Source organism: Heptranchias perlo, chromosome 15 (assembly GCF_035084215.1).
Source record: "Heptranchias perlo isolate sHepPer1 chromosome 15, sHepPer1.hap1, whole genome shotgun sequence".
NCBI classification, from domain to species: Eukaryota; Metazoa; Chordata; class Chondrichthyes; order Hexanchiformes; family Hexanchidae; genus Heptranchias; species Heptranchias perlo.
In genome coordinates this window covers 55,187,778-55,202,198 of record NC_090339.1, presented here as the reverse complement: position 1 = coordinate 55,202,198, position 14,421 = coordinate 55,187,778, and the positions used below count along the sequence as shown (strand labels likewise).

Genomic DNA, 14,421 nt, shown 5'->3' with positions numbered 1-14,421 from the left:
GGAATGCAGGTGTTCTTAAGAGTATCAGGTTTAATGCATATGCTCTAGGCATCGGCTGACACTTCCGTTCAGGGAAAGATTATACTTACAAAATGAGTGAGAGAGAACTCAGACTGTAAAATAGATTCATAGAAATAAATTGATCACATTTTATTTAAGTCCTGATTTTGATACGGAAGATGACAACAGATAATGGGGGGGGGGGGGGGGGGGGGGATGACCATCTACAGTGACAGAAAAATACACCAGGGGTGAAATTAGTCTTGGATGTTAGCATAAAACGGGCAGTAGCGAATTGGCAGCCCATTACTTGAGCAGAACGTAAAGCGTGCGGCCGATTCACTACTGCCCATTTTGCACTACCGCTCAAGATCAATTTCACCCCCATTTTGTTTTCAAAAACCTTTCTAGTCCTGATATCTGTTTTGTTTGGCACTGGCCCTAGAGCTCCATTAATAGTACAGTACTGTCTGATTACCTAGGCAACACCATTAAAGTAGGAAGTAGTATGTGATCAGTAATTTGCAGTGCAAGCCACATAAGCTATCTGTGTAAAATATAGAATCAGGATTTCCTGGTCAGTTCTGCAGTAATCCATATAGGCTTGATAGCTGTCCTCCAGTCCCTCACTACTCATATGGATTTGAGATGAGTAATTCCACAGTTTTCTTTATTCAGTGATTTGAGAAAGTCAGTGTTACTACTGACTCAAAACAGAAGTAGCAGGACATTAACCCTATATAAATGGTAGCCTGCTACCATTTAAACTAAGGCACAAACATCATTTAGAATAATGTCATTTATCAAAATATTTTTAATTCACTTCACTTTTGTATAAAGAGGCATTATAGTATTAACTCATGCAAATAAATCAACACCCCTATCCAGCATTCTTTTAACATGCTGCAGTATAACATATATAAATTCTTCAGAGTCTCTAAAGTAATCAGTACTATAAGTATTTGGAATTCTAGGCATAGATCTCAGAGTGTTGTCTGTGAGCGTGAAGATACTGGCACCGGAGAGGATGAAGCTGATGAATTGGAAACATGGGGAAGCATTCGTGTCGAAGAGTCTGAAATCTGCAATTCCTCTAGTTTCTTCAGTAACTGCTCTCGTACAACCAACAACTCTTTGTAACGCTGTTGAACGGGGTCTTGCTGCTCAGAGAGGGGACAGGAAAGACTGTTACCTAAATATGTAACATTTTATTTTAACGTGAATAAAAATGCACAGTTCTATAATAAGCAGGCATTTTTTCTCAAAAAAATTAACATTTCTGGTGAATGTTAAAACAGTTTTTAATCTCATTGGGATTCAGTTTCACAACTGCTTGCCCCATCAAGTTCCCAAGCAACTGATGGTCGAGATTCTAAACATGGCAAGAGTTACACATCAAAGTTCGATCGTTACTTGCATCTTTTTTAGAGCAATGTTGTGAATTTCTGTTCTGTTTCTGGGTACATCAGTTACATTACCTTAGTGTAAATTACAATGCAGTTTTAGAACGTGAAACCAAAAAACATTTTAATTCACTTGTGTTGACTTCATACTCATGGTGGCAAACTTTTTTTTTAAAATGAACAGCTCATTCAGACTTTTGCTGCATAATGATTTTCATACTAGAACATTAAAAAACCACTTAACACTTTGGAAGACCAGTAATGTAAACCTTCATTACTGAGGAAAAACAAGGATCATACTGGTAGAATTTTGACAGACTAAATTTGATAAATGAAAACCAAGATTTAGTAAAATTAAACCATTGCACAAATGAATTAGACATTTTAGATGAGATCTCGGTCAGTGAAAAACAAATATAGTTTAGATTTATTTGGGATTTTAAAAAAAATAGGCCAAAGAAAAACACACAGCAAGCCAAGAAAAGTCAACTTACCTGAGTGGAATGGATGGTGTAGGGAAAACAAACAAGAAAAAAAAAATTACTTTTATAATTTAAAGGAAAAGATGGTGGAATGGTATGTTATGTACTAACATGCTTTGCAACAAAAGGTAGGGCATAGGTTTGTCCCTGCAATGCCCCATTAGATGAATTCATAATCTCACTTGGGTTGGTGCCTGACAAAGCAAGGTGCTGCCCCAGAGAAGATGGACAATCTGATGGGCTGTCTCTCACCCCCAAAACTTTTCATGTTCTTACAGAAATATAGCATACATGGAAGAGATAACGATTGGTTTCTGATCATCACCATACCTGTTGCCTGAACCAAGGGTTCCACCTAATGTAATAGTTGACCCAGAGATCCAGGTGCCGCATGCTGGCTACTGGGTATAGCACGTGATGTTGGTCTTTCGTATAGAAAGGATTGATGTACTTGTCAACTTCACTATTTATACAAGACCATAAGGATACAGTCCTTTTTCGCAACTCCTTGAACCAACAAAAAAAAAGATGACTTTCAATATAATATTGCACACATCCAGGAGAATGCAGACACGTCAAAGAAGGAGAAGGCAGAGAGAAGGAATGACAAAGTTGGAGACAGAGAAGTGCAACAACGACAACAAGAAAGCGCGAGAGTCATACAGAGATAGAAAGCAGCACAGTGGTAGAGAGAATGGAAGGTAAACAAAGAGAAAGGGGGAAGAAACAAAGAATTGGAAAGGGGAAACCAGAGGCGGTGACAGGAAAAGGGGCCCTCAAAATATGTGTTTCTTTCTATCTGTGTTTATATAGCCCCTCTAATGTAGTAAAATGTCCCAATGCACTTAACAACGACACAGGAAGTCAGCTAGTATGTAAAAACAATAGCACCAGGATTAAAATAGCGTTCTCAACACATACACACAATCTTTCAATTAAAGTATGCTGCGATTCTTCCTTTCCCCCCCCCCCCCACCAGGGATTACATATTTTGAGTTTTTGATTCCAAAATGGGACAAATGAAAGAAAAATGGAAAACAAGATTATGTGATTCTAATTCAGTTGCTTCCCTGTCTCTCCCGTTCCTCCATAAATGTGTGCTGACTCCTACACTCCCTCGCCCAGCAAGTGTCAGAAATACTAAAAGGTACAGGAAGGGAGAGAAGGAAGAAACAAACAAAAAGAAATAGAAGATCCAAAGGAAAACACAAACAGCTGAGGGGAAAACCAAAGTGAACTAAGAAGCAACCTGAGTAAACAGAAAGTTTTACATTTGTAGCACAACCTTAGTTTAAAAAATTACACCATGTACACAGAGCATGAAATATTTTATTATTTCCATACCCATTCCCCCACCTTAATGCTAGAGGACAGGTTATAAAGTACTTCAGCAGATATTACAATGACAGCGATACCACAGAATGCACCTTGCTGATCCCCACTAGATGGCTAGCAGATTTTTTCCAAAACCTGGTAATACCAACCTCCTTCGATCGCTGTTGTTCACAGGTGTAAAGGAAGGTCCCAAACCGGCAGCTGTACAGGTGGTCCAGAATGGTAATCAAGAAAAGCTCATTAAACTGAAAAGCTGTCGGAAACTAGAACCAAGAGAAAATAAAGCCTGTGAAAAACATCCCTTTAAAGTATAATTTGTTAAATCTCTCTGAAGGTTAATACTAGATGAGGCAAAGTTTGGTTCAAATTGTGCTTTACTCCACAGTAAGATGAAAACGTACAGAGCAATTGCTCTGATCAGAGTAGTTTAGTTCAAATCGGTGTAACTTATATTCCACATAATGATACCAAATAATATGAGACACAACCCCCACTTAGGTGAGCTGTTTTACTCCAATTAAACAGTATTCTGTCCTATAATCCAGGGCAGCACCACTCTTCCAGCAGTCCCGTCTTTTGCAGCCTTTTGCTGTATGTCTGTGCAGCACCTCGTTTGCAAAAGCCAAAATGCTTTTTGCTGTCTGTGCCTTTTTTTTTGTTTAAAGAAACCCTCTGCAATACCAAAATTTTTGTCAAAACTGAATACCTCCCCCAGAGCCCAGTCCGCCAGCCTAACTTGGCAATGACCTCTGCTGAGTTCAAATGAATAGCACTGAATGTAAATGGTTGCTGAAATATCAAATTATCTCTATCTCATGGATGCTAGCTTTAGACACCCCGTCTGAAACCTAATATATACCTGCTACCCCTGCTATCCTGTGAATTTAAGCCCTTTAGAACAAGTTTTAACTTTAAAAGTACATTTTAAAGTAACATATCTAGATCTTCTCTGTGGAAAGAGTCAAAAAATTCAGATATGTGATGGTGTCCAATCATTGTCCATCAATCATAACAATATAGAACAACATTCTACATTTTCCCCACTTAATATTAAAACCACTTACTTGTTTTGTCATTTGCCACACACAGTCAATGAACTGCAGGAATATAGGAGACCGATCTGCATCTGCATGGTTCTTGTCACCATGTCCAATTCTCTAAAATAAATAATTAAGTCAAAATCTGTTTTGGCAAAACACACTTTATGGACTTCCATCAACTAAAAATAACAGGTGATTTTAGATTTTTAATTTTTTTTAAGAGCGATTATAATTGTTGATTGGTATTAGTGCAAACAGAAAAGCAGTTAGTAACCTGATTTTCCAATAATAGTGCTGTAACATTCTATAATTCTATAGACAGGTTACACAAGTCATAGAATTGCCATCAGCACTGAAGGGTCCACACCTGAAACTTTGTTTTTCAGATGTTGACAGACTTAGCTATTTTTATTTCAAGAATTTAAATCGATGGGAAACTGTATGCATCAGAGTTGCTGCATAATGCTACATATTATAAATTGAGATATCCGTACACTTCTGGAGTCTCTCAGTCCTCCATTTCTACCAGGTTTTGTATTTCAAAATTATTGGTCAGAGATGGCTCAAAAGCTGATTGTGTGTGTAGAATTGTCTCTTCAGTGGCATCACGAATCTGTCACCACTCATGATAACACTGGCTAGAACTTTATTTCATCAGTCGAGGGAAGAATTCTACAAGAGTCAAAAAAAAATCTGCTCCCACACCAGCAGTTTCAGAACATTTGTACTAAAAACGATTGAGACTATACGGCAATCATTCAGTAGAAATTTTTTGTAACACTTAGGAAGTATATGGCAATCGATACTGTTCCCCTTCAGAAATGTACTCAACATTACACTGTAAATTACATTCATTAGAATTATGCAATTACACCTGAATGGAACTCATTTAAGATCAACTTTTATGAGATCAATGTCTCCTTAAGCCAAACTTATTCCACGTACAAAACTATTATACACGGCAGTGTAGTTTATCAAGATAAGTTGTATATAACCAAACCTATTTATTAATTGTCTCCCCCTCCCCAGTCCTCTGGTGCTGGGACTCCTCTGGTCCATAATGTTTATGTCAACCTTGATAGCTTGGAGAGCAGGGGAAGCCATGCCGGCGAAGCCCGGCTGCGCGCGCACACGCACGCCCACACCCACCCACCCCCGCGCACGCACACCCACCCCGCACACCCGCACACCCACCCACCCGCGCGCGCACACATTGGTATTAGTGCAAACAGAAAAGCAGTTAGTAACCTGATTTTCCAATAATAGTGCTGTAACCCGCGCGCACGCACACACACACACACACACACACACACACACACACGCGCACGCGCACGCGCACACCCACCCACCCACACCTCGTGCAGTGCGTGCCTGAATTTTTGATATATGCTTTCAGCGGGTGAGGTTCCCAGCCAGGTGCACAAAGTCAGGGAATTACTCCTACTGAATAAACTTTAGCCTCAGTGGAACTATACAGTTCTTAATTTTAACTAACACACAAAAAATTGGGCAATGTACTGAAAGGCTGCAAGTGCCCATGGAAGTGTATGTCAGCAGCACTGCTGTAAGGAGCCTTCAAATCAAGTACACTGAAAACTCTCGGTTGAAAATTTAATGGAGCAGTAATAGCTACAAGTTCAAAGTCATCAACAGTCAATTTCAAGAAATCAACCCTTCAACGATATTCAGTTTCAGTGTACAAATTGACCACACATTGTTTAAAAAGATGGAGCTCTTGACAAAGACTATTTGCTGCACCCAAACCAGAATGAATGTGTTGTAAACTGTAATTAAGAGATCAGTGCAAAGACAAAAATTAAGTTTCTTACAACTGCAAGCACCAATTTCTGTAGCAATGTTCCAATGCCTCCAGAGGTAAACAATGAACAATCATTGCTCAGGTTTTCAGTAAGCAAATATTAACTTCATTATAATGGGAGGAAGAAGGGCATCTGCTCGCCTCTATAGGACATTCAAATTATTTCATTGTGTATCAAAGTTTCATGATATTGAAATTCTCTATAAGCAGGTTTCCTTACATCATAAGTGATAACATCAAAAATTACAACTTTTCAAGAAGTCTGTATTAAAGGAGATATTGGTTTATTTTAGTCTCAAATCAGTGTTCAGGATGAAGAATATTGGGCCCGATATTAGGAGGGAGGCGGGTTGGCAGCGGGGTAACGCGCCCAGTGAATTCGGGGTGCTCCGCACGTGATCGCAGCCTAATTAAAGCTACTTACGCGTGCTTCCGGGTTTCCCGTTCCAGACCTGCGCATCAGGCGCACTAGCATCACAGGCTGTCAGCAGGAGGAGCCCTATTTAAAGGGGCAGTCCTCCAATGCTCCTCCTGCAGCAACGAGCTAATTTTCGATCATGGAGCAGGCCAGAGGCAAGGCTGCTCCAAGGTTCTCTGACTCCTCACTCCAGGTGCTGCTCGATGGGATGAGGAGGAGGAAAATTCTGCTCCCATTTGATGGGAGGAGGTGGCCTCCCGCCGCCACCAAAAAGGCCTAGCTGGAGGTGGCCGAGGGAGTCAGCAGCAGCGGCAATGTGTGCAGAACCTGGGTCCAGTGCAGGAAGCGCTTTAATGGCCTAACCAGGTCAGCCAAAGTGAGTATATTTACACATTCTCCCACACTCCGTCTTCCACATCACCTCAACCACCACACAACTCCTTCTGCACTGCCACCACAACGTTCTTGCATCACTCCTCACATCCACTCAACTATCATTCTCACCTTGCCTGCAATTACTCACCGCCCCAGTTCCCATTCGAACACTATCACGCAACCCAATCCTCATACAATCTCATGGCTATGTCTCACACGCACCCTCCCATGCATCTCCCTCACGGTCACCCCCACCCACACCAATGCATGCAGCGGGTCACTATGCAACCATCACTCAATCACTCCTCTCTGTGTTTTGCCTTGATAGGAGAAGAGATGCCAGAATGCCCGGGAGAGGGCAAAGACCGGAGGGGGCCCCGCCACACCAGTTGGTCTTAACAGACGCAGAGCAGCAGGCAATGGAAATTAGCCGCACACTGGAGTGCCTGTCCGTGGCGGGGGCCAAGACTGGGCGTGCACAAGCGGCTGGTGACAGAAATCTAACACTCAGCATTCATGATAGCAAATGATCTTAGCATCAATTGGCATCGGCAGCACCTCAACATCTGTCCACATGCTTAATATTGCTTTCTGTTCTCTTGCAGGGCCATCTGCGAGCGCCATGACTGCGGAGGGTGATTCCTCAGAGGACCTGCCGGCCTCTAAGGGTGCATCGTCACATCTGAGCCAGCCATCCACCAGCGCAGATACACACACCTCAGTGGCTCCCTGTCCTCAGTTAGTTGGGCTTGCAAATGGTGAGTCACCATGCACGTGAGCACGAGCAGACCCCAGTGGCAGGGGCAGCCGTGGAGAGTCCGCGTCGGTGGGAGCACTCTTCTCCAGGCTCTGCTCAGCTGGACCCAGATGCTGAACCCTGGGAGCCAGCCATGAAAAGGAGAGTCATCGAGGGCCAGCAGCACATTGCAGACGTACTGGAACAGTTGCCATGCGCACTCTCCACAATCGCGCAGAGGATGGAGGAGTCCAACTCCTGCATGAGTAGAATGGTGGCACAGGTACAGTAGGGAATCTCCAAGATACTGTCACAGGGACGTGAAGGCATCTCTGAGACAGTGTCGCGGGTAGGTGCGGGAATGTCTGCGATGGAGGAAAGGCTAGCCTCCATCGAGCTTCAAGCATGGCTCAACAATGGGTCCATTCAGGCCCTGACAACGGCCGTTCGGATTCAGGGTGAGAAACATTCTGCCGCCTTAAACAGGCTGACAGATACTTTACAACTGGCCTTCCAAGGCTTCACACAAGTCCTCCAAACTGTCATCCAGCAGGGTGGAAAGAGTGATGTGGGCCTGGGCCAGGAGAGGGATGATGATGAAAGGGGACGTGGAAGTGGGGACGCCACTCAAAGCACTCCCACGTCTCACCCGTTGCCCCCTCTCAATAGTACCCGAAACGCTGCCCCCTCTCCAGGTGGCCGAATCTGCCCCTGCACAGGTGGAGCAGTCTTTGGAGGGGCCCTCACGGGCACTGAAACCCAGAGGGCATCCACGCAAAGCATCTCATTGGTCAGGGCATGGACAAGAGCAACCTGCCACTACCACTGCTGAAGCCACAGGGGTAGCATCATGTAGGGGTTCCCGTAAACATAGGGTGAAGGTTTGGTGAGCACAAAGGGGATGCACAAGGGTGTAAGACAAAATGTCATGTTTTTGATTTACTTTTGTTTGTTTTGCAAAAAAAATATTAAAATGTGTTATCACCGCTACTGCCACGTCTTTGCAAATCTTGTCTGGTTTGTGCAATAATGCCCTTTCCTGAGGATCACCATGAAGACCCACACCTGTGCCAGCCATTGTGTCACTGCAGAGTGGGTGTAGGTGTATTTGCAGGGCTTTCTTGTGCAGACGGCAGAGACACCGGCGATGACCCCAGTGGCACCCTGGAAGGATGCGGAGAAGTTGTTGAGAGCAATGCTGACTTTGACAGCGACAGGTAAGAAGATGGTGCTCGGGCCAGCCGGGAGCAGCTCGGCATCAAGGAGGCTGCAGATGTCCATGACTACATGTCGAGTGACTCTGAGCCTCCATGTGCAGTGCTCCTCAGAGAGGCCCAGGAAGCTGAGCCTCGGTCTGTAGACCCTATGGCGAGGGTAGTGCCCTCTGCGACACATCTCTCTCTGCGGTTGTCCTCCCTCCTGCTGTGCAGGTGGATGTGTCACAGCACTGTGTTGTGGAGCTCCACGTGTCAGAGGTGGACGACATGGCCGGTGAGGCTGGTGATGCTGTTCATCCTCCGAGGTCGTCATGACTGCAGCTATGGCAGCCCCCATCTGGAAGATGTACGTTTGAGGGGTCCGCAAGGTAGGTAAATGTGTCCGCACACCAGGGTTGAGGTTGCAAGTTTGTAATTTTTTGTGTTAGGAGGAGGGTGGTGCAGGCCAAAGTGACAGAGTGGCCTCCTGCAATGAGTGAGGTCTCCCCCCGCCACCTGTCAAATGGGCCTTTGCAGCTGCCACAAGCTGGTGGCTGCAACATGTCCATTTCAACTGGGGGTGTTTCCCCCAGTGCGGGAAACACGCTCAGTTTGGTTGAAAATCCCACCTCCAAATCAGATCTCCTAATGACCTGAACTATCAAATTAATTGATTTAAGTGGGATCCCGCCGGCTTTAATTGCCGGTGGGAGTCCCGCATGCGGGGGCTGCACGCGCGTTGGGGAACCCGGAAGTGGGCGGGTTGGAGCCGGGCTCCGGACCCGCCCCGAAATCCCCAATTTTCGGAGCCCGCCCGCCACGAATGCACCCGCTCGGCCATCCTAAACTCGACCCCATTTTGTTCCTGTGCTGAATAGTGGTTCAAAATTCTTACCGTTGCAAATTTGTGTCCAAAACTTATCCACTCCTTTTCAATAAGTACTTCAAAACCTCTTGTTGTTCGGTAAAAGCTGTCAAGCATCAGTATAGCAAGAGAAGTAAGCTGTGCAGTGCGATCCCAGCCATCACTGCAATGTATCAATACTGAATTTTTTCCAGATGAAACCTTATCTGCTACTTGAATTGCCCCTGCCAGAACAAACTACATATAAAAATATAAGTTGTACAAGATGCATTTTTTAAAAAGCTGGCATGTTTATGAATTTTAGATGGAAATGACAATGTAAATGAATGTTCATCGCTTCCAAGAAACATATGACTTAATTCAAAGCTTGCACAGAAAGCTGTACATGTACAATTAATTAAAGGCAAGAAGTTTATTTGTGTAACAACTGTGTTAATTGTGACATTTAATTAAAAACCTCAAGGATTGGACTGTTATATGTAAAAATTAAATTACTAAAATGCTCACCAAAAACTGGATTACTAAGAAGTTCACCATCCTACTTCTATATTTATTTTACATTTCAATTTCTAAACTCTTTTAAAAAGAAAATCTCCGCCGGTAACTAATGCTGCTCATCACAAATCAGCACTTCATTCACTTCACCCATACACACAGACAAAAGACAGAACCACCTCACCTTAATATGTTCTAACCAGTGTGTTGACTCGAGACTTGAAAGCCAGTGGGATTCCTCTACGCTAGGGTAAACGATATCCTTTAACTTCCTCAGAGATTCCCTCATCACATGAATGTTGTGAATGTCAAGGAAGACGAGCTCTGCTCTCTGATAGGCATCATCACTTTCATAGCCCCCTCCTGTGGCCTGAAAATAGAGTGAGCATTTAATAAGGGCCTTCTTCTCAATTACTTGCAATGCAAACTAGACTTTGTAACTAAACCAGAAAAGTGTGTGCTGTACAGTGGTGGAGGTGAGGAAAAAATATACACACCAACAGCTGAGCACTAATTTGATCATAGTGGATATTAAACCATTTAATATTTTTAAATATTCTCATTATACAGGAAGTACTAAATATGCTGGATTTTAAGATCACATTAATGTATCATAATTAAAGAACAAATAACTATCATTTAAAATGTTCTTTACGATTATTTACATATAATGGGCCTTTTATTAATAAGGTAACTTTTTATAGAACAAAGGGTGCTGGAGCTGAAATTTTGGTAGCAGTTACATGCAACATATGATGCTATTACATAGTAACTTTGGGGATTTAATGTAGTTAACACGTGGACTGATAATACCTGTACTCGAGTATATTAGTTGCGATACACAATGTTATTAAATTAATTGCTTCATTAGTTACAATAAAAAAGGTTTTCATTATACAAAATTAGATACTTCTATACCAGCTCCAACAAGTACGTGGCCCAAATTAAATACTGACAGTGACAGATGTTTATTTTTTCTTTTCATTCACATTTCAATATTTTTCTTCATTTTACTGGCTTTTAATCTTTTTCTATCTTTTATACTGCTACTTTCTCGTGCCTTTTAAATTTAAGCTATTTCAAGCAATTATTTTCAATTTCAGACTGGGACACTGTGGACCATTCACTATTTCAAACAATTCTAGTCTGGTAGGAGATGGCCCGGCAATAGAGCAAGTCAGCCATGCCAGTCCAGAGTACAGTTAAGTGCCCATCATTGGTGCAACCCAACCCTAAAATATGGGTTAGGCATGATGTGCGACAGTATTCATACAGGTAACCATCTAGTTGGCAGGCAGACACTCTGCCGTCCTTGCTACAGTTTTACCTTATTCTTTTGTAACTTTAGGGAAGTGATTAATAGATTAGTAGATAGTATAAAGAAGGGACAGGTAGAAAACATGTCAAGAATGAAGTAGAGGGAGCTAAAGTGGAACAGGTTACTCATGCGGTTGTACGTTGTGACCCAGTCGTAAACAAAAATCAGGGATCTTGCTGCGGCCAGCTCAAAGAATGCAGAGGAGAAAGCTATTCAAGTATATCAGAAACACATCTCAGTGAGTAATTATTTTGTTTCTTTTTTTCAAATAAAAATTCTTCTCAAGATTTCAGCAACACTGGCAAAGCTGCATTTATTGCCCATTCCTAGTAGCCCTGAGAAGAGGGTGGTGGACCTTCTTTTAGTGATTGTACAACTCAGTAGCTTGCAAAGAGCATTCAGTCATCCATGTAGTGTGGACTAGTCACGTGTAGGTCAGGTCCTGAAGAGCATTTATAACAATCTGCCAGATTTCAGGGTCCTTTTTTGTTCTGGGTGCAAGCCTACAATTTACCAGATTTATTAAACTAAATTTCACAGCTTCCAGGTTACTAGCATACTACCATAACCACTATTCTATCATACCCCAAAGTATAGTACGTCTCTGTTCATACGCTGTTACACACCTTGTTGGCTACTGCATTGACACTTGGCCTTGCATCAAAGATGGTTAACTTCTGGGTCTGCCCATTGGACTCTCTAATAACGTCAAGATATTTTTCATCATCTTTGCTGCGTTTTCCACTCATGCCAACTAGAGGCTGACTACAACGAGTAATAACGGCTTGATTGTCTGGATGTATCCAGGATAACACCTGAAACAGATGAAAACACAGTCCTTATAAGAGTTGATTTTTAAAATTACATTTATAGTATTTCACATGGTAAGCAACTCCTGGAAACGTGTTAGGTAATGACTACGAAATAAGTAACACACAGCAATACAACAACCAGGATGACTTTCCCCACCTTCCTCCCCTCATGAAAAAAGGCTGTTTAAATATCTGTTGACCAGGAATAAATAAATAAGTAAATTCACAGGGCTCCAGAAAAGAACAGATCAAAGTACTGCGTCTATCTCACACTTCTAGAACGAGATGAGAGGCATCTCATATGATCTCTGTGATATTAATGCATGTTTTGTACTTATTATGGAGGCATCAAAATAATTCACATTTCAAGTTACACACAGATTTAAAGAATGCTTAATAGAAAATTTTGTAACTCAAGAATTAACAAGCACCGCATAAATTATCAAGTCATCCTCCAGGATGGATGGCAGTATGGATACGAAATTGGCTAAGTGACAGGAAACAGAGAGTAGTGGTGAACGGTTGTTTTTCGGACTGGAGGAAGGTATACAGTGGTGTTTCCCCAGGGGTCAGTAATAGGACCACTGCTTTTTTTTGATATACATTAATGACTTGGACTTGGGTGCACAGGGCACAATTTCAAAATTTGCACAACTCAAAATTTGAAAGTGTAGTAAACAGAGAGGAGGACAGTAATAGATTTCAAGAGGACATAGACAGGCTGGTGGAATGGTTGGACACATGGCTGATGAAATTTAAGGCAGAGAAGTACGAAGTGATGCATTGTGGTAGGAGGAACGAGGACAGGCAATATAAACTAAATCGTACAATTCTAAAGGGGGTGCAGGAACAGAGAAACCTGGGGGTGCATATACATCAATCTTTGAAGGTGGCAGGACAAGTTGAGAAGGCTGTTAAAATTGCATATGGGATCCTGGGCTTTATAAATAGAGACATAGGGGGAATTCGTGCTACCTGCTACTTACCCTGAAATCTCCGTGCAGCACGCACGTGGGTGCAGTGCCGCAAGAAATTTAATGACTTGACACGAGTGGTCAAGGTGAGTGAATGGAAGTGTCAAGTGGCATATCCTACCAACTGCAGCAATACTCCACGCACGATACCTCCCATCATCCACCCCACCCACCAACAAACATTGCCCATCCATACGCAATGCTGCATCTCACACGCACATAATACCACACTTGCAGGCCACACAACCACCACTCAAGTCACACAAACTGGCAGCTATTCGACCATGACAGGCACATCACCCACACACCTTGCAGGACACTCAATGACACACTGTCCTCTGTCTTGCAGAAGGTGGCGTAAAACACCCGCCAGCAGGAGGGACCTGAGGCTGGACAGGCACGTCTACATGTCCTCATCCCCCTAGAGGAGACGGTGCTCAGGATCATTAGGCAGGCCATCACTGCAGCCATTACAACGTGCTGCGCTGGAGGTCCCGGTCAAGGGGGTCTCTGCATATCTAATGATCCTTCACCTTTTCCACATCTCCGTCCTCCCATAATCTTTTCTGACTCATGTACTACTCATGCTGCCAGCTCGCACCTCTTACTTGCTCCTCTCCCCACTCCACAACTCAACCTGTTTCCCTTTGTGGCAGCACCCGAGGAGGAGGAGGAGGAGGAGGAGGAGGACACTGAAGCCACACCGTCACTCGATCTGACACTTGCTTCCACCAGCTCAGAGACTGACACTGAGCGTCCTTTGGAGGTTAGCTCAGAGGAGGGATCTGCATGTGGTGAGACACTGAGCACAAGCGCGCAGGAGCCGGGGTGGAGGGTACGGATACCATAGGAGCCAACTCACCGGAGGGTGAGGTCACTCACTAGTTTTGCTGCAGAGGAGTCAGGTGAGGACCTCAATGGGCCAGGCTACAGAAGACGGCTGATGGGCGTACACCAACAAATGCTTGGGGCACTGGAAAGCCTGCGCATAATGAGAAGGGGCATGGAGAAGTCCAGCTCCAACTTGGCGCAGGGCTTTGCGCAGAGCTTGGAGCCCATCCTTTCCAACATGGAACGGGTGGTCACCTCCATCAGCGCACCTGTGGAACCCACCATGATGCAGCGTCTGATGACTGATGTCACAGCATCCATT

General features: G+C 43.5%; 1 protein-coding gene across 3 annotated transcripts in view; it reads right to left on the bottom strand.

The window, feature by feature from the left end:
- Nucleotides 1–204: 204 nt before the first annotated feature.
- mtm1 (myotubularin 1) overlaps nucleotides 205–14,421 on the bottom strand; it is a 103,703-nt gene continuing 89,486 nt past the window's right edge. For all 3 annotated transcript variants that reach the window (XM_067997271.1, XM_067997272.1, XM_067997273.1), the window contains exons 9-15: nucleotides 12,109–12,297; nucleotides 10,349–10,534; nucleotides 9,700–9,906; nucleotides 4,285–4,377; nucleotides 3,370–3,483; nucleotides 2,216–2,392; nucleotides 205–1,160 (exon numbers count right to left, since the gene is read on the bottom strand). In XM_067997271.1, the coding sequence (XP_067853372.1) occupies nucleotides 984–1,160; nucleotides 2,216–2,392; nucleotides 3,370–3,483; nucleotides 4,285–4,377; nucleotides 9,700–9,906; nucleotides 10,349–10,534; nucleotides 12,109–12,297 (1,143 nt within the window). In that variant the 3' untranslated portion in view covers nucleotides 205–983. The remainder of the gene's footprint in view (nucleotides 1,161–2,215; nucleotides 2,393–3,369; nucleotides 3,484–4,284; nucleotides 4,378–9,699; nucleotides 9,907–10,348; nucleotides 10,535–12,108; nucleotides 12,298–14,421) is intronic.